Here is a 25,450-nt window from a genome sequence, read left to right on the forward strand (position 1 = left end):
TCCCAAATTAACTCCAATTAATAGGCAGACCGATCCTCCAATATTTCAAAAGACGGACCTCCTATATTTCCATAGACGGATTTGAGCTCTAATGCGCTGCACAAGTTGCTAAAACAGATAATGGAATACATGCATTAAAATGAAAAGTTCTAGAAAAATTTACATACCTAGCACACAATTCTTATGTATTTAAATATCTCACTATCTCACACCTAAACTTTCATATTTAGGTACATAGTACTTTGGTGCTTTAAACATGTGCATGAAAAATATGGATTTGACTTTTAAAAAGTGATAATAGTGTTATTATTTATATATATTAAAGATTTGAGTGTTATGTGTATAAATATATGTATACATATAACAGCTGAGGGGTGAGATATGTAAACATAAGAATTGTGTGCTATGTTATTGCCCCAAAGTTCTATTTCGGAGTCTGCAATTGCGGGAAAAAAATGAAATAGAGTACCTTGACAACAATGATTGCAATTACACCACAGACAATCAGGAACAAGAAAAGCATGATGCATCTATCGGTTGCAACCTGTAAGAAACAAATATTTATAAGTCAGGACAAAAAAAGGAAATGTTTTAAAATTGCAAATTGAATATTAAGATTAGAGGCCTATTGAACAACCTGCCTGCCAATTTCTTTCACAAGTTGAGTCGCCTTCTTTATGGTAAACTGGACTGTATCAAGATCGTTCACAATGCGGCCCATTTGCTCGGTCTACATAATAAAGAGGCAACGCCCAGAAATGACAATGGGGCCCAACAGAACTCCTTAATTATATACGCCACCAGATCCATCAGCTACCTCAGAAAATTAGAAGCTTTTTAAAGCCTACTTACTTGGCCCTTCAAATTTGAAGCTGTCTGTGTTCCCACTTCGATTGTTTGCTCCACAACCTACCAAAAGATTTCCAAGTAAAAAAAGAGACATTTATATACATACCACCCATTATTTATATATCTACACCTAAAGTTTAGTTTTTACATTTATAACAACCAACTCTTTCATATCACATAAAAAATACCACTATTTTAACTTCTAAAAAATAATATACACCTTTTCATGCATAAGTAAGGTGGAATGTACATGAAAATTGGAGTCTAGATGTTAGAAATGTAAATATATAAGAATTGAGTGGTATGCATGTAAATCTTACAAAAATGGTGGAACAAAAAAAAAAGCAAAAAGGATATTCGAAATATAATAAGTACCGCTTTCGACCGCTCGATCGCCTGATCGGTTTCTTCCATTGTCTTCTGGCCAGCATATATTAGCTCTTGATTTGTCATAGCTGAACATCAAGCAATTTATGCATTTTATTTGGGAAAAATATTCAAAAAGCAGTTGAAACCAGATTTAAATAATAAAAAAAAATCAATGGATACCAATTCTAAATTTCAGTTCTTTAATAGTGTAGCTTCAAACCTAAAACATTTTATTAAATATGGGGCAATAAAACCTCTTAGTTTACAAGAAGAAGCACCCACTTCAGCTAAGAATATGAAGTTGAATAAAACCAGCTAACAAAATGACTTCTATGGGACTCTAGGATGCATTTAAATACACCTAATTCCTATGTGTTTTCATAACTAACGCCTAAACATTGCTCTTTTACATTTGTACCGCCGAGATCTTTCACATCCCATAAAAAATACTACCTTTTTAACTTCTAAAAAGTGAAACAAACCTTTTCATGCAAAGAGAAGGCGGCATATAAGTAAAAAGTGAAGTTTGTGTGTTATATATGTAAACACATAAGAATGAAGTGGCTTGGATGTAAATCTTCCTTTTTTTTAAGATTTAGTAACTGAATAGTCTGTCTATAATTCTCATTTTATGGGTGGGACTATATACCGGTAGAAAAAAAAAAATTTTTGAAGTTTTTCATGCGACTATATAAAAATAGAAACTTTAATATATTCCACCCCACTGGTAATTTATGTTAATGTATGACGGTGAGGCAAAATATCTCGAACGGAAGCACAAAGTGGCACAGCAAGCATGCATATATTTTGAAGAATGATACTTGATACGCTGCATGTAGAATGAAATAGAAACCTGAATTAACCAAATACCAGGCATGCTTTGCGAATTAGCAGATAAGTAGATCTTTTAAAAAAAATCCTACCAAAACTCGGTGGCATTTTTGACATGTGTAAATTTGAGGGGAAAAAAAACTTGTATTAATATATTGGAGCATCTACATACATAGCACACAATTCTTAAGTATCTACATATCTCACACCTAAACTTTCATATTTACATGGCACCCAAATCTTTAATATCACCATTACCACTAATTAAAAGTAAAAAAGGCGTTTCATCCATAGGTTTAAAACACCAAAGTGCTATGTATGTAAATATGGAAGTTAAGGTGTGAGATATGTAAATAAATAAGAATTGTGTGCTAAGTCTATAAATTTCCCTAATATATTAGCAGTTCCTCTACACCTTAAGGTTTACTGCATCTTAGGGTGAATTCATATCGAATGTGTTTGATGGATTATGACATTGTTAGAAATCCTCTTTCGTTTTTTCTCCATTAAGTTCACCTCCTTAATCTATCTTTAGCAGATATGAATCACCAAGAAAATTTGTGGTGAGACTATCCCAATCTCTACACAATCGCTCAATTACCGAGTATGGCAAATGCATGGTCGCACAGTTTATCATTTTCTAAATTGCATTCATTTATATATCGTTCTTTAAAATGTTCGTTATGCCTAAGGCTGTAAATGAGCCAATGCACTTAATGATTAATTCAAACATGGCTTGATTAATACTCAATCAAGCTTGTTCAAATATTGAAATAAAAAATTTTAACATTTTTTAAATTTATTAAAAACTAGAAAGTTATAATGATCAAAACTTAAATACAATCATACACATTTATTTATGTTCACAAACAAATTTATTTGTTGTTCAATAAATAACTTGTTAAATGCTCTATAGTAAGCTCTATTAATCATATCATATATGATATATTATTTAAATAAAAATTGATTAACTAAATGTTATTTAATTATATATTTGATAATAATATATTATAATTAAATATCAATACACATATTAGATTAATGCAATTCCTTATTATTTCTTCATTTCAAGGATCAAGTTTATTATTACTTATTCATATTATTTGCTAGCAGAAAGCCACTTGCACCTTATATATTATCTTAATTAATGTAATTAATTATTTACTTTTCTTTGTTTAGATTTGTAAAATCATTTATTGATAACTTCATATGAAAAGTTAAGTTCTTATTCAATTTTTTAGCTTATCTATTAACTCGTTGAAGTATCCATTTAATTAATATAAATAGGTCAAATAAATCAATGTGATTATTAAAAACTTTAAACAAGTCAAGTACGTGTACAAGCACAGCTCGAGCATGAGCTGAACATAAACAATCTATAATATGAGCAAGTCCAATCAAATCCATGACAAACTTAACTTGACTCGGCTTGATTATAGGCCTTCATTTATGCCCCTATTATATTCTTCGGTAATGTCAAAACCCAAGGAATTAAATACACTAAGTCGAATTCACTATTCTACACAGACCAAAAAGATCTATTAAGCACATAAACTCTCAAGGAATTCATTCCATATGCACTTCAAAACTTTCAAGGAGATCCATATTTTCGCCAGTGTTCAAAACCACTAAACAAACCTGGAAAAAACTTTCTCCAGTGAAATCGACCCAAAAGCCTTTCTAGCCGAACATCATTATAATGCTTTTTACCCAAGTTAGGTTCTTATGAAATTATTAATGCAAGAGTTCAGCTAGAATTTCAAGTTGACACATTCAAGTAATTTGTATTATCCAACTTCTATTAGTCAACCACATATTTAACTATCTGAAACTTCAAACTAATACCACTAAATGATAACATTCAGTATATCAATTAATACACATGATAGGTTGAGTATAAAATGATATAGCAAGCTTTGCCAAGTTTAGGAAAATAACTTGACAGCTTTTTTGTAAGACAGATAATGCCATTAATTACACGAACATAGTGTATTAGATGACTGTATATCTTCATACTTGACATTTTTTTCTAATAAAATACGATTCCATCTCATCTGCTTGCTCCTTGATGATTAAAAATCTCGTAGTGCACCATAATAGTTTTATTTTCTTCATTATATGAAAGAAGGCTACATCAAGGTTCAATCATTAAGTAGAGCATCTAAAAATTCCATCATTTTTCGAGCGAGCAAATGAAGCAGAGATTATTTAGCCAGACATGCTTTAACCCAATTGATTAGAGATTCAAAATTCATATCAACTAGAATTAGCAAAGCTCACACATATACCAAAATTTTAATATAACCTGTAAAAATACGTTAGCAAAGCTTTAACCCCTTGTGTATTTATGTGTCTCACACCTAAACTTTCATACTTATAGACATAACACTCAAATATTTAATATCACACAAAAATAGCATTATTGCCACTTTTTTAAAAGTCAAATACACCTTTTCATGCATATGTATGAAGCACGAAACTCCTGTGTGTGTTTTTTATGAAAGTTTAGGTGTGAGATACGTAAATGCATAAGAATTGTATGCTACAAATGTAATTTTTCCTTTTTTTAATGAAGATATCACAAGCTTTATAAGGAAAACAAGTAATTCAAACGTATAGGCAGAAAAACATGAACAATAAGTGGATTTCGTCTCTCACTTGATGCAAGTTGAACATTTTCCTCAGCCGCAGGATCATTGCTTCCACCGCCCAAATCAAATAGCTCTATCCTTTTATTGCCGAGGTTACTCATATACCTGAATTGCCACAATTAAAGACTCATATAAAACACAAAAAATCAAGTAAAAAGTAGATATTGCTCTCCCCCCTTAGCCCCTCCTCAATTCATTTTGAGCATTATACACTAACATCATTCGTTAACGCTTTCTGATAAATAGTTCAATGAGCTGAGAAATCATACTCGTACTCTACATTATTTAAATGAGAAAAAGCCTAAAATAGACCCCCGACTATTAAGAAATATCCAATTTAGTCACCGAGTTTTATAATGTTCCAATTTAGTACCCCACTATTAAAAATTGTTCTGAATTGGTCCTAAATAAAATTTTCATTTAATTTTACTCCTTTCACATTTTGAAGGGTAATTCCATCTATTTACAAAATTCAAGAATTAAACACACAAAGGGTTCGTCGGTTCTCACTGGAAGATTCATAGACAAAACAATATCACCTTAAACCTAAATCTTCGCTGCTCCTCCACTCATGTGGCCTATCCCCTTCTATTTCATCATCGACGAAGCAAGCAACTCAAGGTGTGTACTTATTCGCTTCTTCTCCACTTAACGGAGCAGTCTCCGTCTCCATCCACGTTGCTTTCATCGACAACAAAGATTCATTTCCATTCGAGCGCATCTTCTCTCCATCTATTTCACCATCGATGGAGCAAGCAATTCAAGGCGAGTACACATTCGCTGCTTCTCCACTCGATGGAGAAGTCTCTGTCTTCGTCTCCATCTCCATCTGCGATGCTTGCTTCAACGATAAGTCTTTGTCTCCATCCCAGAGTTTGTGCATCCCCCCCTCAACCATCGTTCATTGCAAAAAGAGGTGGCTTTGACCTGTGTCTGTTTGACCTGAAGAAACTGTGACTCCAGACAGGTAAATACGACACTATAAGTTTGTAGAGAGAAGTAATTCGTGGAAGAAGAAAAATGTATTATATGTGGCAAAATAAATTATTTAATCGAATTTAAAAGTAGAAAATGGTGGAGAAATGGGATTTCATATTTTGTGATGTCTGCCTTTGATCGTATTTGAGCAATATTTAATTAGGTTTTAAGCAAGATTTAGCCTAAATCCAACCAAACAACATATACAAATTTTCAAGTTGGATATATTTATAAATAATTACATAAAAGACGGAATACCCTTCAATTCATGTAAGTCACCGTTAAATTTAACGAGAAATATAATTTATGAACAATTTGGAACAACTTTTAATAGTTTAGGACTAAATGGAAAATTCTAAAACCCTGCGACTAAATTGGATACTTGTTAATAGTCGGAGGACTATTTTCGGCTTTTATTGCTATTTAAATAGATATGTATAAAATAATTTTCAAACATGGATTCATTCTGTTTAAAAGGAGCATTTCAAACCGAATAATGTGGGAATGTGCATCTTGTTCCACTATGATTATTCATCAATCAACAAAGAATTACTAAATCCCAACAAATCTTCACTTCATTTGTTCAGCACTATTAATTCAACTATACATTTTCCAGAAATCATTATCCAGTCATTTATTCATTACTATGAATAGAGAGAAAAAGCAAAAGAACTCGAGTCAGCAAATGTGCCTGAGTTAAATACGAAGAAAAATATTAGCTTACATAAAACACTACACATCAACTAGAGTTAACCTTGGTATTAAATTCATGAGATGTAGTGTTTTCAAGCATCCAAAGTAGTTCAGCAAAAAAGCAGAAAAATCTGTGCAATTTCCACAAACATAAATCATTAGATACAAAATGAGGCTCATCCTACCAAGGTTTTTATTTTTGGTTTTAGCATTGTGAGAATTTCAATGTTGCCGGTTTCAACAGTTTCAATGCTCAATTTTAGTTATTTTTCTCACGAAAAATTGAATTTTTTTGAATATTACATTCTTTTTTTTTTCAAGTTAGAAATAATTTGTAAGATACGAGGCAATATTATGGTAAAATACTGTCATGAGTCCCAAGAAATATTAAAATGTGTTATTAACACTAGATGCATACTGCTCGGAGCAGGCTTTATAAATGCAATATTTTTAGGGGCGTTTACATACATAACACCTAATTCCTAGGTATTTACATATCTCACACCAATACTTTTACATTTATACCATCCAAATCCTTCATATCACATAAAAACACCACCATTTTAACTTTTAACACCACCATTTTAACTTTTAAAACTTTTAAAAAGTGAAATACACCTTTTCATGTATATATAAGTTGGTATGTCTGTAAAAATTGTAGTTTAGATGCTAGATGTGTTAATACACAGGAATTAAGTGGTATGCATGTAAGGCTCCCATATTTTTTAATTGTGCTTGTAATTTAGATATTTAATTTACAATATATAGCTGTGATTCTAAGAAAGCAATGTAGCATGTAGTTTGTAACAATAACTACCTGCATTCAAAAATTCTAATAGTATTAGATAATTAATTTTTTAATAATTTCATTAATTATATTAAATGGATTAATAGATTATCATATGTCTCAGAGTGTATCTAAAATAAATTTAAACGAAAAACTATACAAGATAATAAATTTAAACGAAAAACTATACAAGATAATAAATTTTAACCTTACGTACAAATTGGTAAAAAGAAATTTATTCCATATATTATAAAAAAGATTAGGGGCTTGGTGGCATGTTCCGTATAAACATATCCAGGTCCTTGTTTCTAAGCCCCAGGCTTTGATCATACAAAAATTTTTTGAAGATTTATGTACATACCACTTGTTATATATCTAACACCTAAACTTCAATTTTTACATACAAGCCATCTTACCAATGCATGCAGTCACTTTTAAAAGTAAAAATAGTGATCTTTTTGATGTGATATGAAATTTAAAAAAGCACAGTTTAGGTGTCATATACATACGAATTGGGTGGTACGAAGAGGAAAACTCAGCACAAAATTTAGCTAAAAAAAGTGGGAACATAAATATGCAAAAGAAAAAAAAAATCAATCCTAACAAAGAGAAAATGCCAAGCCGATGCTAATTAACCAATTCTAGGTCGGAGTCAACCCAAACTAATTCTAAATTATTGATTCGATCAATTTCAGGCCGATTTTGAAAACCGTGTTAGACTGACACCTAAGGTCAATTTAGTATTTTGTGCGTCTAAGGGCAATTTAGTCTTTTACTAGTTATTATTGTAGAGTATAAAAAACGCTTAATATTTTTAGGGTTATATATATGTGTGATTACTATCTTTGAATCTTAGGGTTAGAATTTGGGATAGTCGCCTACCTTTCAAATTGTAGTTGTTTATCATTTATGTATTTGGATTGTTTTGTTTTGTGTTATTGAAAAAAAAAATTGTTTGCCCTAATTTCTATGGAAAATTAATCCGATTCCTGTCAAATTGGTATCAGCAACTTCGTTGCGTACAGAAATTTCGCATACGGAAATTCCATGAAGAATCACTGCGTAAGGAAATTCCATGAAGAATCACTGCGTACGGAAATTCTACAAAGAATCGTTGCCTGAAAGACGAATCTTGAAATACAGGAGGCTTCCCAGCAGGATCATGATAAGATTTAGCTGCAAATTGACGGCGTGATCCAAGATCACTTACTTGCGATACAGTTACAATAAGAGCTACCCAACAAGCGAAAAATAGTATCATGGCATACAAAAGACGAGATCGCTCAATTCAACCTAGCGGGGAAATCACGGTGTACAAACGACAAGATTGCGCCTACAAATTGATACAACAACTTAATTCGACCTAGCAAGGAAGCAAACAGTGGGATCGCGGTTTACAAGAACCGAACCGTGTAATACGAAATGACTCAAGCTAGTTGAGAAGCCAATGAGCGTACAAAATCCTACCTTCGTAGTTGAATATCTTCCTGGAAGTAATGACAGCCAAAAGAGTAGATGCTTTGGAGGATAAATTGAAGAAAGAGGTGAGTTAAATCAGATTTGAAATGGAGGAGCATTTCTCGTCCCTGGAGACGCAGTTCTGGCCCATGGAGGGGAGATTCACGGCTCTGAAAAAAATGATGAAGGTTATAATGTTTCACACAAAACCGCCTCATCCTGCCGCGATACCGAGCGACTGCGTTAGGAGCAGATGCGAGTGGTGGCAATCTGAAGAATTGTGTTGCATTAGGGAACTGTTGGTGCTTTAGGTGGAGTTGGAGCCAAAGGACCAAGCCAAGGAATCAGAAGCGGATGCGATTGTAAGGACTTGTGTGGCATCATGGCATTGTTAGTGTTCTAACCAGATCGGGAGCCACAAAATTGAGCAAAGGAATCATGAGCTGACTCAAGTAGAAGCACTTGAAAGGAATGGTGCGACATTTAGACGACTGAAACGAATGGAAGCACGTGGGATTCCACGAAGGAGTCAGGAGTGGATTCGAGTGACAACATTCGGAGGTAATTGCATGAGACATTGGGAGGTCTGAAACGAGTGACAATAGACGTCAATTTGAGGTTAGAGAAGATCGATTCGAAGGATTTCATCCTAGAAAAGAGAACCATAATGGTTGAGACCCCAAAGGAGGGATGCATCCAACTACACTAGTACGTTTTCTTGTTGTAGCCTTCCAGGCGAAAGACAATTCAGGAGTAATAATAGGAATGGGATGGGTGGAGAAGAGTAGTGGAGAGGGTAAAGAACTAATTTTGACACTACAAAGTATTTAGGAGGAAGACAAGATGGGTGTGCTTGCGATGACCCCAATTTGTGCAAGATGTTGGTAAAGCTCAAGGCCATAGTGAGGACAATTCAAGATGTAAGGTAGGAATTCTGGATCGAGTTACATCGCATGGAAGAGACACTTGATAAGAAGTTGACAGAGATTACGGTAATCGATAAGCTACTGGAGAAGTTGTTTACGCCTGTGATATTCTCCAAAATTGATTTGAAGTCAAAGTACCAATAGGTTCAGACGTGAACAAAGGATGTGCACAAGACCGAATTTCGAAGTCATGGTCACTATGAATTTTTGATTAGATCTACATGATTGTCAGATAATGACGTCGTGTGAGAGCCATGAGACATAATCCAACAATAATTTTCTTTTTTTTTCACCTCGTAGAAGTTGTCTTTTTAGGAATGCAGTAATGTTAGATTGGCGCTTAAGGTCAATTTATTCTTTTATGAGCCTAAGGGAAATTTAATCTTTTATTAGTTATTATTGTGGGTATAAATAGCGCTTCATAAGTTTAGGGTTTGATATGTGTGATTGTTGTCTTTGAATCTTAGGGTTAGGGTTTGAGAGAAATCACCTACCTCTCGAAAGTAAGTGTTATACATAGGGTTTGAGAGAGATCGCTTACCTCTCGAATTATAGGTGTTTATCTTTTATCTATTTGGGTTGTCTTATTGTGTTATTGAATAAAATATTTGTTTGCCCTAATTTCTGTGAAACTCATTCGGCTTCTATCAAATTGGCTATCAACATGATTCTGAAAAAGAAAGCTTATCATCATAATTTAGACAAGGTGGAAACCAAATATTTGAAAGAAAAGTTCTACTTTTTTTTTTTAATGGAGTTTACTCTTACTTATTTGAAAAACTTACGTTTTTTATAAGTTGATCTAAGTAATATATTAAAGATGAAAATGTTAAATTATATTGCATCACGTAGAAAAAAAGTAAAAAAAACAACAAAAATCCTTTACTTACGTCTTCCTGAGGGCTACATATGAGTTTAGCTCCTTGATCTGCACATTTTTTGTTAAAAATGAGTACATGTAAAAGAGAATAAAACAAAAAAGTGCAAGCATGTAGATGACAAACCATGGATTGCTTCCTGTCATTGAGCTGCTTATTGATCTCAGGAGAATTGTTATTCTCCGCTTCCTTAATTTCACGATCAAATTCCTTTATTAGGCTGTTAAAAAAGCCATCTTATGTTTGGTACACGAAAAATTACATTTACACCTTAAAAAATTGCAGAACATGCCGTGTATATACTATACTGCTCAATTCATATGAATTTACATATTTAACAACTAAAGTTTACTTTTTTACATTTATACCACTCAAATCTTTCAAAACACATCAAATATAGCACCATTTTAACTTTTAAAAAGTCATAGGTAAGATAATATGTATGTAAAAATTGAAGTTTAGGTGTTGGATATGTAAATACAGGAATTGAGCATGTAAATCTTCCAACACATAATGGTTAAGAGCAGGTAACATGTTTGTACTGGAGATATAAGTTAATCCAAGGGTGCAGGAGCACTGTAGAATAAAGCCTAATAAATACAAGGGGCATTTAAAAACATACCACATAATTCATATATTTTACATATCTAACACCTAAAATTTCATATTTAAAGACATAACACTCGAATCTTTGATAACACATCAAACATACCACTCACGAACTTTTTATAAGTGAGATACAAATTTTCAAGCATAGGTTTTTAAGACCTAAGTGTTATTAATGTAAGCATCGAACTTTAGGTATTAGATATGTAAATGCATAAAAATTGTGTGGTATGCATGCAAATTTCCCCAACCAAAAATCTAGAAGTTGGGCTAGACAAAACCAGAATGCATACCGCTTGCACTCCCTCATTTTTGCAGTGAGCTCCTCAAGCTGCTTGCTTTGTCTATTAGGCTCCTTGATCTTGTCCAGCTTCTGAAACCCATTGCTGTGAAAAAACACAAAGATATCAAAAATTTTGACAATCCGATCATAAATTTATATAAACCTGTAGCGTCAGCTGCATTGATAATTGAAATATGAAATGCCATTGCAGTTTACTGAGGGCATTCTAGATTTTAAATTTAGGGGCATTTACATACATAACACCAAATTTCTCTGCATTTACATATTTAACACCAAAACTTAATTTTTTAAGTTTATACAACCCAAATCTTTCATATCATATAAAAATACCACTATTTGGCTTTTAAAAAATAAAATACATCTTTTCATTTATATATAAGGTGACGTATATGTAAAAATTGAAGTATAGGTGTTAGATATGTAAATACATAAGAATTGAGTGGTATGCATGTAAATCTTCCTTAAATTTTTTGTCTCCATAACAATGTTGCATTTCTTGTTTAATTGTTTGGTTATCCAATATGCTTGTGTGAATGTTTATGTCGCCATCCATGTGCTTATTCTTAAATGTTTTAGTGATTAAAAGTGCACAATGAGTACCTCAATACCACACTTTTTATCATTGGGTGCAAAATTTTTCTGTGCTGCTCAAGAGTCCTACAAACTTCCATTTAATTTTCATTTTTCCCGTCTTTCAATGAATTATTAATGCTCCTTCATTTCTCCTTCTCTACTCCGATGACAGAAAAAGATCATAAAAAGTAAAAACGGTTCACATTCCACACGCAAACCAATGAACTAGGAGCCCAAATGTTAAACGACCAATAGTTCAGATGATGCATGAATATTTGATCTCAAACATCAAAATTTGATTTTCCCAAGAGGCAAAGAGCACCCAAACTCATACTCATATCATTTTAGAGTTGGTCTTCATATCTTTTCCAAGTCAAAAAGGCTCCCTAAAGATCTCTTTCACTCTTCATTTCCAACCTAAATTGTTCTTTGCTCCAACTCCAACTACATTTTGAACTTTTATTAAAAGTAAATCGTGACATAGATATTCAATCTTAGTCAAGCTCTTACTGCTCAAAACATCGTCTATTAGAAAACCATCACCATTTAAAATCTTTATTCTTTGTCTGCGGCTGACGCAAGCTGCTTAGAGCCCATCGAGCTGGGTGAAACAGGAAGCCGGTCCAGCCTTCCCGCTGGACCAAACCGGTCCAATTTCATTTAAATTTAGCCCCTCTGCTTCCCGTGCCCAATTCGCTCCTCTCCCCTCGTGCCCAATTCGCTCCTCTCCCCTCGTGCCCAACTCTTTCGCCTCCTCGCCTAAACATTGCAATCCCTTCCATTTTTCATCTGCTTCCTTTCCTGGGATCTTGCATTTGTGGTATCCCTTCCTCCCCCATTTATGCATGTTCTTTTGTTAGGTCTAATTTGTTTTGTTGATTTCTAATTTCAGGTGTGCCTTCCCGTCATTCCATCTTTGAGCGTTGTATACTCCATCGAGTGGTGCTAGGGCTATTCTTGCCTAAGGTGGTGTGTATCTCCGCTCCACTCCTTCCTACGCCACCTCCCGTCGCTGTCGCATCTCCCGGCCTACCTAGCAGGCTGACCAACCCTTCAGGTTCCCTTCAGCGGCATAGACAGGTCGCACTCTCCTTCCAGATCGCCACATCGACCTTCCTACGTCACCTCCCACTGTTTTCGCACCTCCTAGCCACCTCCAGCCAGTTGACGATCCGTCAGGTCCCCTCCAGCGCCCCTTCAGTCGTCGTTGACCACCTCCTACACTCTTGCTGCCGCCCTCTAGCGCTGACGTTTCATCCAGTGTCCTTCTAGCCATCATCGACCTTCCCCCAGTCCATCTGGCGGATTCTCAGCCACCATTCATGTCACGACCCGACCCGGTACTTGGAATTAACTAAGGTGAGAACGGCGGTCAGACGGTATTAACATTTCATATTACTTTTCAAAAATTTATGAAACTTCCAATATATGTAAAAGAGTCACTAATCCACAAAATGCAATAAAATTTAAACCATCTAGAAGCCTAATCATAATCGAAAAACATCTCAGTTTAACATATAAAGTGTCTCTAAACAGAAGTAAATAATAAAAGAAATTAAAGTCATATGATAAACTAATACTTATTAGTAGCAGTGATTCTCCTCTTGTAAACCAAATATTTCTTATTAGAAATATCACCTAGAACTTTTTTCTCTTGAAAAAAACATTATTTACAACTGTAAGTACAACTTAGTGAGTAATTATAATTTAATATGTATTAAATTTCTTATGCTATAATATGTTATGCATAAATGACCAGAAGAAAATGCAATCAATTTCATTAAAACCTTAAATTTATCTATTCCTGTTCTATTTTAAGTATTTACAGTTTTTAACATTTTTTTAAGTCATGACAAGATTACCGTCATATCAGAAGATATCCTAAAAAATGTGTCTGAATGCACTATAAAAAATGCGTCTGAAGACACTCTCAAAATTGTACCTAAATTTAACCTCAAATTGCACCTGACGGCGCACTTTTACCATTTTCTTTAACGTGCACATATACATTTCATTCTCTACCAGTGTTATCTGGGTGTAATCATGTATGACTTAAACCTTTAACTTTCATTTCATTTCGTTTAAATTATCTCCTTTTAAAGACATTAAATAATCATTTTTCTTTTTCCCATTCATTTCCTTTAATTCTTAAGTTACAACATACATAAAATCTTAAAATAATTATCTAAAGCATTAAAGAAATTTTTTATTTGATAAAATTTAAATTTAATACATATAAAAAAATAATTACTCACATTGCTTAACTTACTTGTCACATCGACTCCTGATCTTCTAGGCTTAAATGTGCTTCAACCTAAATTATAGTTAAACATTAATAATTTATTAAATATCAATTCTTAATTAAGTAAATTAATCCTTAATTTAAAACATACCTTATTTTTTAAATGTATATGTCTTCCACAAATCCAAACGATTAGTCGGCCTTCTTCCTCACTTCTTAATAATAATAAAATTTAATAACACTAATTAATTTAGCTAATTGTGTCATTAATTTCATTAATAACATAAGATTTAACCTTGACCTTATAGGTTTTCAGATCGATCTACTCCCTAACTTGCTTGCATCACAAGCTTTTCTCTCCCTAAAAGTTAAAATCCCTTAAAATCTTTTGGTTGGCCAACTCTTCCCCTTCCCTCGCAATCTTCCACTACAATACCTGATTTAAATTCATAAACCATTAATGTTAATATTATATCTATTTAATTAATTATATTTATATATATTTTTTAGACTTAAACTAAATCAAATAGCTCACGCACACACACACACAATAATATTATATTAATTAACATAATTAATTATGAAACTTTATCTTTACCCTTTTATACTTGGTCGACTATCCTAAGCTCAAACATGTGAAGGCCCGCTCCTCATCTTCTTCTTCTTGCCTTCAGTCCCTATTCGACCGCGCGAGATCCCTCCTCTTTCCTTCTTCGATCGTGGTTCGACTCAACGAAATGCACGCGAGCACCGCATAGCTCGTTCTCCTCCATTTTCTCCTTCTTTTCCAATCTAAATCGTGGTTCGACTCAAGGAAATGCACGCGAGCACCGCAAAGCTCGTTCTCCTCCCTTTTCTCCTTCTTTTCCGATCTAAACTTGACGTAGAACAACTCAAGTCCCTCTTATCTTCTTCTTCTTGCAACAGAGCACCACAGGAAGCTCGACTCACATTCCTCTTCTCCTTCATATGGCACGACAACCCTAACTTCACCCACGATTTTCTTCTTCCTCCTAGCTTTGACTGTTGCTTATCTGGCACCACAAGCCCTAAAAAATGTCGTAACTCTATTGCTTCGCATGTAGCAATGTTGAAAGCCAGCTTCTCCTTGCACTGTGAACAAGGTTCGACTTCCCTTCGGATGTGACTCCTGCACGTTAAAACGGTGACGAAGCTACTTGATGCCGAACCCGGGTAAGTGAAGCACGCGAGCACAATTTCCTTCTGACTTCGACTTCTTTTTCTCTTCACTGAAATTTCTCCCCTTCTTTTATTGTTTCTTCCTTCCTCTCTCGCTCTGGGATACAACAATTTCTCCTCGCTCATTCATTCTCACTGGATACGATCAAATTAGGAGTCAAGTGGAAATGGTTGTGATTTAATCCTCACCAAGACGTGTCTTTCCAAAACAATGCCCCTTTTATTTATTTATTTATTTATTTATTATTATTATTATTATTATTATTATTATATATATATAATTACAATCCAACACCATCCAACACCATCTAGGATTGTTTCTTCCTTCAAATAAGGAGTCATTTCTCCCTTCCTCTCTCGCTCTGGGATACGACAGTTTCTCCTCGCTCATTTATTCTCACTGGATACGATCGAATGAGGAGTCAAGTGGAAAAGGTTGCGATCTAATACCCGCCAAACGGAGTCATTCCAAAACAACGCCCCTTTTCTCCTTCCTCCAGTCTAAACTCGACGCAAAACAGCTCGAGTGCCTCTTATCTTCTTCCTCCTGCATGAGAGCACCGCAAGAAGCTCGACTCACATTCCTTTTCTCCTTCGTATGGCGACAAACCTAACTTCACGCACGATTTTCTTCTTCTTCTTCCTGGCTTCGATCGTGGCTTATCCGACACCACAAGCCTAGAAAAAGTCGTAACTCTATTGCTGCGCATGTAGCAACGTCGAAAGTCAGCTTCTCCTTCCACTGTAAGCAACCCCTCCTACACGTTAAAACGGCGTCGAAGCTGCTCGATGCCAAACTCGGGTAAGTGGAGCAGGCGAGCACAATTTCATTTTGACTTCTTCTTCTCACTAAAACTTCTCCCCATCTTCTATTGTTTCTTCCTTCCTCTCTCGCTCTGGGATACGATAGTTTCTCCTCCCTCGTTCATTCTGACTGGATATGATCAAATGAGTGAGTCAAGTGAAAAAGGTTGCGATCTAATCCCCACTGAAAAGTGTCTTTCCAAAACAACACCCTTTTATTTATTTATTATTATTATTATTATTTTTTTTTATATATACACATATATGTATACATATACGTATATGTATATGTATACATATACATATACGTATATGTATACATATACGTGTGTATGTATACATATATATACATACATATATATATATAATATAGATATATATATATATATCTTATGACAATCAACGCCATCCAACACCATTCAAGATTGTTTCGGCCGTTTACATTGCTCATTTTATTGTTTGTTGAGTTGTCGCATATTGTATCATTGTTTAAATGCTTGTGCTCTTTCTTTCATCAAAATGTCATCATACTTTCTCAGTTTTAGTAATAAAAAATGTGTCGTTTGAATTGCGGTTTGTGTTAACTTCAGTATTAGCGGCTAACTTCATATCAGAACATAGCAAGAATTATTAAGCAAACCCAATCTCAAGGCAATGCATAAAAATTATTTATGTTAGAAACTTCAGGCTAAGATTTCCTCAAGATAATAAACATTATCCATACACATTCCCAGCAAGGAAAATGTGCTCCATACAAATTTATCTGGCCTTCAATTGTTTTAGGAGCATTTACATACATACCACTCATTTCCTATGTATCTATACATCTAAAATCTAAATTTTACTTTATAGATTTATACCAACCAAATCTTTCATATGGCATAAAAATTACCACCACCATTTTAACTTTTAAAAAGTGAAATACACTTTCTAATGCATAGGTAAGGAGGCATGTATGTAAAAATTGAAGTTTGGGTGTTAGAAATGTAAAAATACATATGAATTGAGTGGTAAGCATGTATATCTTCCCTTTTTAAGCCATACTGAAAAACACATCTTTTGTTTAGCTACTTAAACTTCTCTAGGGTCTATCTCCATTAAAGATTTTGCAAGCTTCTCAACATCATCATCATTAGCTTTATCTTAACTTTCGGTATTTACTTGCTTCTATAAAGAAAAAAATATACCTCAGTTTTTGAATGTTTTTTGAGATCCTTTTTCATCCAAAGCATGAAATAGAATGTGGATTTGCCTACTTTTACACTAATTCATCAATAAATGAGTAAAACTTGCATTGGGCAATGGTTTGATGGGCTTTACATTTTTTACACTGGGCCCACTAATGCGCAAATGACATAGTAAGCCCACCTCTCTATAGCAATCCTACAAGCTAGTGCCCCCGTAATTAATCTTAATTTTACAAAGACTACAACTCTTAGAATAAATAAGAAAAATAACACCAAGAGATACGGCGATCAACATATTATTTTTAATTCATAGCTTATGCATCCATGGTATGTATTTTCATTGTTTTGAAGGCATTGAACCAACAAGTTCGATTTTCAAAGAGCAAAAAATAAAACTACTATGCATTAACCATACCGGTTTAGCAAATAGTACCGATAAGAGCTATAGTCGAGAAGCCAAAGGCAAAATGACAAATATATCTCACGGTAAGAAATATTATGATTTCATGAAATATTTTCAATTCGCTTTCTTATTTGTGCATCTTTCACACTCATTTTCGCTTAAATATTGCATATAAGTATAGGAAATAAAAAGTTACCTTAAAATGAGTTACACAAACTGACAAATACTATGAAGTTATCAAATGAAATGAAAAAACTATTTTTGATAGACTCTGATGAAATGAAAAATCAAAAACATAGTAAAAACAAAGTGTGAGGGGTTCTCTAAGGGTAAACAGATCATCTTACTCGAGACAAAAGATTTAGAGCAAAATACTTAATTCCCTTGAAAATGTAAATAACCTTTTAAAAGCATTTAGAATTTTCTATTAGCTTAGGTACCTCATATTATACATGATCCCTTTATTTAAAGAGCTTAGAATACTAGTTTCTCTTCCTATATTTAAGTTCTTATGCTATTATGGTCTCCTGCTAGCTTGACTCTAGATTAAAAAATCCAATTCTCTAAAATATTCTATCAATCAAGCAGGATATTACACTATTTTTATAACCAAATATACTAACAAGTATCATAATCTATTATAAAGGAGGATCAATGTACCTCTATCTTGATTCATTTAAATAAAATTTATATAACAACCAATAATGATGTAAGTTTAAAGTTTACTTTTATGACGTTAGATAGAAGCCGACAATGAATCTAAATTTTTAAATAAAACCCAATGTATTAAAGTTAACATCTTGCACAAGTAGGACCTCCAATTAATCATTTGGTGTTGATAAGAGGAGCCTAAGATTCAAAAGAATTCTAATACTATATATTATAGATTGTATGAAGTATTCAAATTTTATTTAGAAGCTTCCAGACAATTCTCATACTATACAAAAGAATTTCAAGAGTTGCTACAAGAAAATGAGAATATATTTTATCAAATTAACAGTTCAAACTCTAAAGTAAATCAATGAGAGAGCCCGAATACTTCAAAAGGATTACAAAATTTAAATTCCTAAAACTTAGGCATGCATCGTGGAGTTTTGCATCAAAATAACAATTAATTCTCTCCACATGCCAAAAATGATAACATACAAAGGAATTCATGAAGGGTTTTAAAATGATTTGATTATTTTAAGGTTGTTTTCTATTTTTATATTTACTTGCTAGTTTCTAACATTCAGTTAGCTCTTTTATGGGAATAGTGAAATTCATACTTTCAAGTTGGTTAGAAATTCAAATATTTTGTAAACTCTTCTTTGAATCTCTATATAAATAGATCACATAGAATCAATAAAAATAAATAGGACTTGCTAAAAAATCAGATTGCTTCATACTTTTCTCTCCTCTTTCCAGCAAGCATCACAAATCAAGTAGGAATTTTGGCCAAACACTGCATTCCCCACCCCCCTTTTTCTCTCTCTCCTCTTCTTATCAGCCACAGGAAGAACCAAGGTATGTAGCCCCCAACAATAAAAGTCATAGCTACCAACATCCAAAAATAAACCTAAACATATACATGCTACTTCTCCGAATTGATTTATTGTCCAGATAATAACTTACCTCCTTATTATTAGTTCGAGAAAAGAATAACTTGTAGGAAAAAATACTAGACAAATACAAGCGAAAGCCATGGAGTTCTCAATCATAAGCATAGGAAGAATATGGAGATATTTTTCAAGGAGCTAGTTGCTTCCTTATGTTTTTATGTCAACCACTTTTCGCTTTTGCCAAGAAAATTTAATATTTATCCCTATTTTTTAAATCTATAGAGCATAATGCTCCAGACATTCAAATTAGTCCTTATTTCACTAGTAGGTCTACTTCATAAGTACCTTAATTATATGCAATCTTACAATGCCTTGGATAATTTTAGGTTGAGAAAAACACAATCCTCCAACCAGTGTGCTTAGATGAAACACTAATACATATCAAACATCCAAAGCTCTCCTCGGTCCACTTCAAAGGATTTAGCAACGAATAATATCCTATTGGTTTTGAATGAATCATTTAAATTTGGTATCAGAACACGATTCTTGGCTTAAAAATAGATGTGAGCAACATAGTACGGTAAAAATAAAACAATTGACCCAAGAAAAAGGTACAGGGTAAGAACAAAAATAAAAAATTCAAAAGTATTAAAAATTATAACAGAATAAATAGTTCAACTATAAGCATAAATATCCCAAAATTAAAAAAGGGATCTCTCCACTGATGACAACAAGGATCCCAAGTTTCCTGAGGATATTAACAAAAAATAGAAAGAAATATCTGTAGATAACAAATACCAACCACTAGTTAAACATATTTCTTCTTTTACAAGTATACTCCTACAATAAAAAATTTTTACTTCTTTAATATAAAATGTCAACCCACAGACTTATTTAATAAAATTCAAAATCCTTAAACTATGACTTGTCTTAAATGAAATAAGCATAGTTTAAAGTCAAGTCAAATTTTATCACATTGAAAATGTAAAAAAAATTAATCAAATGGAGAAAATTAAGGTAAAAATAAGAGCAATCAATACAAAAGTATACCATTGAGTCAAGAAAGAGGGCTTCTCGCTAAATATCTCATTGCAAGAAAAATATGTTCTCCTAAAATTTATTGCATAAATACATGAAGACCCGAAAGGAACTTGGAACGTTTCAAAAAACAAAATATTAAAAAGATCAACCCAAAGTCATTGCTATAGAAGAGAGAACCAAAGCAGGTAATAAGAGCTAGAAGATTCCTCAAGTAATTAAAAAGAATATCACCTTAAGGAGACGGAAAAAAAGGAGGAAATCTTTATTATAGCCATCGTTAATTCAGAGGCCATTCATATATAGATTGTTGGAACTTGCATTTTGGAAAGAGATTTTCCAAGAAGAAAACCTAAAAGACTTAACCACCATAGAAGGGAAAATTTGCATGAGTGTTACAAACTAATCCAATAATTGTGCTAATGGTTATCGAAAATGACAAGTTGTCAGATAAGCATTTCAAAGTTAACATAATGGCCAAGAATCATTTGGTAAAAATCACAATTGGCTTGGCTAAACCTCATATTAATTGCTTTGATTAAAAGATTAGAGTTTTCTACCACTCATCACCCAAAGTCCTATAATTTACATGGAGCAAAAAAAATTAAAAAATATGCACATTTAGTTATGACGTGTCGATGTAAATTGAAAGTTTTATTATCATTGAGCTCTATATTAATGAAAATTCATCAGGATGTTTGACATATGCTTTTGGAGAATCCTTTTTTATGGCACGTAAATGCAATATAATTCAAAAGAAAGTAAATATTTTATTTGATAATGATGGTAGGAAGTTACTAATACAAAAAGGTAGATCTACAAAAGAGTTATGAAGCAACACAAGTTGTGATGAAGAGGAATCTTGGAATTAAAAATGTTTGGCTTATGGCAAAAGCACCATCAAAAGCACCACCAATAGTCCTAAGAGCAGCATCAATAGCTCCAAGAGGAAACACAAAAATAGAGAGAAATAAGTCTAAGCAAGTTCAGCACCATAACAAGTATTTTCAATTCCTCTATTACACACTTAGGCAAAAGAAAAGATAAAAAATAGACAAGGATTAGATCCTAGCCCAAGCAAAAAATAATTATGATCCTTTGCACAAATAAAAGAAACTCAAAAAAGGCGTCATCGGCCACTAGCTTAGATGAATCTCAATATCATAAATCTTTTAAAGTACTCCTAATTGATGGCCTCCAAAATCAATCAAAGGGTCAACTCTTCCAGAGAGGATTCAATTTTAAGCAATAAAAAAATGCACGATGTACGACAAGAAAATAATTCAGAAAATTTCCACCGACTAAACGACAAGTCGGACACTTGCAAACTCACTTCCAGTGACCGCGCCAACCACTTAACTGGTCGGCCCTACCTGGTCGGACACCCACCCAGCCGGCCTAATTCCACTTTGCTTGATTCACCAGGCTTGATTTCACCCAGCCTAATTCAAGCCGGCTTGATTTACTCAGCTCGACCTCCTTGTGGATTCTTGCATCAAACTAGAAATCAAGTCTATCTAGATGAAGGAATTAATCGTATAGAGAAGAAATTCAACGAGATTTTTATGTTTTGCCTTTTAGGCAGCTTCACCCATTATTGTCTCGATTTAGTTAGCACTTTAATGTGATTTGTTCATATCTCTAAGTTTATTCAAAATGCCAATATTTTCAAGGTTGTTTCTGGTATTTCTATATAGAAAAAATCATATGCAAGCAATAAAAGCAATTGGTAGATCAATAATTTTTTTTATTGATTTTTTAAAACTTGCTCTTTCTCTTTCCTCAAACATCATAGATCCAAAATTTTGATTCTTTCAACTACTCCCTCTCTCCCATTGTTAGCTAGAGTAGAAACTAAGGCATCTGATCCCTTTGCACTTAAAGTTGCCCTACGAACTTCCAAAGGAGAAGTCAAGCATACCTTATGACTCTTAATTGAAATTGTCCAAATAGCAACTTGATTCATTGCTACTAGCTAGAATCTAGAAACTCTGAGGCAAAGTAGCAAATAGTGTAAGTAGAAGCAATAGAAAATCTCAACTAGAAGTGGAGGAAAAATGAGGAGATGGTCTCTAAAGAAGTTAATAGCTTTCTTGTATAACAAAATTTTCATTTTTGCAAAAAAAATTAACAATTTTCTCTATTTCTATTAATCTGTACTGCATAAAAAAAGTCACTCACATTAGGCATTTTCATTAATTAGTAGATCAAATTGACAAAATATCCTAACTATTAGGAAGCCTTGCATCATCTTCTTGCATTGCTTTATTTAGTTTAAGGTAATTATGAACACAATCCTCAAGCCTATAGCATAATTAGGTAACACAACACAACACACCACACCACACCACACCATACAAAATATCAAAAGACTCTTAAAGTCAAAAGTTTTTAGACACTAATGCCATCTCAGGAGCTTTCGATCCACTTCATAGCCTTGGCGGGAAAGCCCCTTCTTTCACTAATATGATTTCCTAGCAAACAAGAATAACTTCCAACCCACATTTTGCTAATGAGAACCTCCTAGCCCTTAGAATCAAAGAATCCTATTAATTTGTTGAATTTATGAAGAATCTTCCCCAATTCATACACAAAAAACATCTTTTTGTGTTCCCTCTAACATCTTAGCCAGGACCATGGATACTTAGGTGAATGTGGCCTTCTAAATGATCTCTTAACAGTATCTTGGATTTGCACGTACCCCCTCTTAACATCCTCTATTATTAAGACCTCCAGCCCTTTAAGGAAAGATATATTTTCTATTTTTTATAATAGAATCCATGTATTCATAGCTTCGGATTTATGCTCAATTTAGTTGATCATAATTAGTAAGTATATCATACGAGTTCTCAAAATTAAATTGACTTGTAGCTTCAAATTACTGTTGATATAAAATATGATCAAGTGAGATCATTACCAATTATTTTGGAATAGTTGATATTTTACCCTAGCGAGATTATCCCCCATTCAACTTCATTTCTATCACAACTAGTTATTTTTTATTAAATTTGAACTACACAAGTGTGTACCAACGCAAGTCTCTCAATTGTGTTCATTATTAGTCTTATTTAATTGTTCAACAGCTAAGTCATTCAATACCCAATCTGGATTATGATCTTCATGACTCACCAGTTGTTGATGCAAAATGACATTTCATGATCATCATAATATTGAAATATACTGTGACGACTAAGTTCAATGTTTTGTATCTTTTCAACACACATTAAATAATTAGATTCTAATTAATGTTAAACGTTACATCTTTCAAAAATATTTTAGGGTAGCCTATTGGTCATGTATCTTTGAGTACATAATCATTCTACTCAGATATTACTATTATATCCTTGTCCATTCTTCTCTAAAGCTATCTTTGATATCTAGTGTGGACATAGGAAGACAAACTCAAGTGCCTTAGAAATTCCTCGTCCTCAATTTCTTTGTTAACTTTTCCACAATTCAAACATCACCTTGTAAGAAATTTTTACAATAATAAACAAAATTGGTTTCCCTTCATACCTGGCATCACCAGTGCGACCTAAAGGACTCCAAGACATGTAACTCCAACAGATATCTCTTGAACATGGTGAAGTGATGTGTGGACCTATGACCCCTTTTTGGTTTAGGTATGGTAGGATTATCAAAACTCTTAAGTTTCCAAAAGCTAGCAAATTGCAATAAAAATTCATGTTATCACATTGAAGGTAGTGATGCTCCCTGAAAATTGCCTAAATGGCACTTTAAGTGTGGTGGGAATCAATAAATATATGTAATGTCTGGCAATGAATATAATGTCATCACAGCCTCAAATCCTTTTATTTAATTAATGAGGTTAAAGGTTTCAAGTAGTAATCAAGATGATGAATCTATCAAGATTTATGTAAAAATCTCATCTATAACATCATTACTCACCAAATATCTCTCAAAAATGAGTAGCAATATTTTTTCTTCTATTTAATTAATAAATTCTTAGAATGAGTTTTTTTGTAACCCCACAAATTAATATCTCTAAGCTCCACTTATAGTTATTTCAATTAACTCCTTCATGATTGTTCAATATATTTTCTTTCCCTCTACCAGAAACAAAAGACATAAATTCAACAAAGCAACTAAGTACCATGGCAACCAAGGAATTACTATAAAAAATTGGGTTATTTAACTAATCAAGATGGATTGCACATGAAGATGAAATCAAAAGGTTGACCACAACAAAAATTAATATTGATAAATTCTTAGAATGCCAGCATTGTAACTAAAAATTACATTTCAATTCCATGATTTAACAAAATTGTCCGAAATAATCTTCTCTATCATCAAATTGTTACAATTATCTATTTTTCTTTTTTCCCTTTTGTGGGAATTGAACCCCAAATCTTCACTTTGAGTTGATGAAGGGCTGCCAAAAGTTTTCCAGTTCAAATCCATCGATCCAAAAACATTAACCCCATGGAAATTTTGTATTCTAAAAAAAGATCATATTCGTCTGTTATATAAATATATCCTTTATCATCTATTGGAACCCTAATCTTCTAGTACTTAAAGGGCCGCATCTCATGTAACCATAACCTCAGTAACATGAAATAAGGGGGAAAAAGAATAACCTTGTGGCCATGTCTGCAGCAGAATCAATCTCTAAACGAAGTAAAACCACTATATCTTCTACGACTAGGTGATTTATTCAACATTTTCCGCTCCAATCCAAACCCTACATTAAGTGCATTTTTCATAACCCTTTACGCATTTCAGTCAAGAAATTAAACTCAGCCACACAAAAAGGACCAATCAAATATTTCAAGCTAGTTTAAATGGAATTTCAACAATCGTAGAGGAAGTGCTTACGCTAGGGCGCGAAGAATGTCCTGGATCTCACCGTCGGTCTCCTCCATTTCAGCGTTCATCCTGAGATCGCTCCCCATTAGTCAAAACTTCGGCCAGATCGCTGAATAGAAACTCGCTGAGATCGAAATCTCGCAGAAGCCCAACAAATGGAGAATTTCCGGGGCCCAGCTATATTTCTTCTTCCTCAATTTTCTCAGAATATTATCACACGGCGAGGATTTGCAGAGGGCGAAAAGAAAGCAGAGATGGATGGAAACAGCTTTTACCTGGAACAGGAAAAGCCGAAGAGAGCTTAC

General features: G+C 33.4%; 1 protein-coding gene across 2 annotated transcripts in view; it reads right to left on the minus strand.

Annotated features, from left to right (window-relative positions):
• LOC110030594 (novel plant SNARE 12-like) overlaps positions 1-25,450 on the minus strand; it is a 35,929-nt gene extending 10,479 nt beyond the window's left edge. Inside the window, exons 1-9 of one of the 2 annotated variants that reach the window (XM_020733373.1) lie at positions 25,155-25,450; positions 11,320-11,412; positions 10,547-10,640; positions 10,433-10,470; positions 4,708-4,805; positions 1,225-1,304; positions 853-909; positions 638-730; positions 470-544 (exon numbers count right to left, since the gene is read on the minus strand). In XM_020733373.1, the coding sequence (XP_020589032.1) occupies positions 470-544; positions 638-730; positions 853-909; positions 1,225-1,304; positions 4,708-4,805; positions 10,433-10,470; positions 10,547-10,640; positions 11,320-11,412; positions 25,155-25,231 (705 nt within the window). In that variant the 5' untranslated portion in view covers positions 25,232-25,450. The remainder of the gene's footprint in view (positions 1-469; positions 545-637; positions 731-852; positions 910-1,224; positions 1,305-4,707; positions 4,806-10,432; positions 10,471-10,546; positions 10,641-11,319; positions 11,413-25,154) is intronic. The other variant, XM_020733374.1, reaches the window with a different exon arrangement.

Source organism: Phalaenopsis equestris, unplaced genomic scaffold (genome assembly GCF_001263595.1).
Source record: "Phalaenopsis equestris unplaced genomic scaffold, ASM126359v1 Scaffold000741, whole genome shotgun sequence".
Taxonomy (NCBI): Eukaryota; Viridiplantae; Streptophyta; class Magnoliopsida; order Asparagales; family Orchidaceae; genus Phalaenopsis; species Phalaenopsis equestris.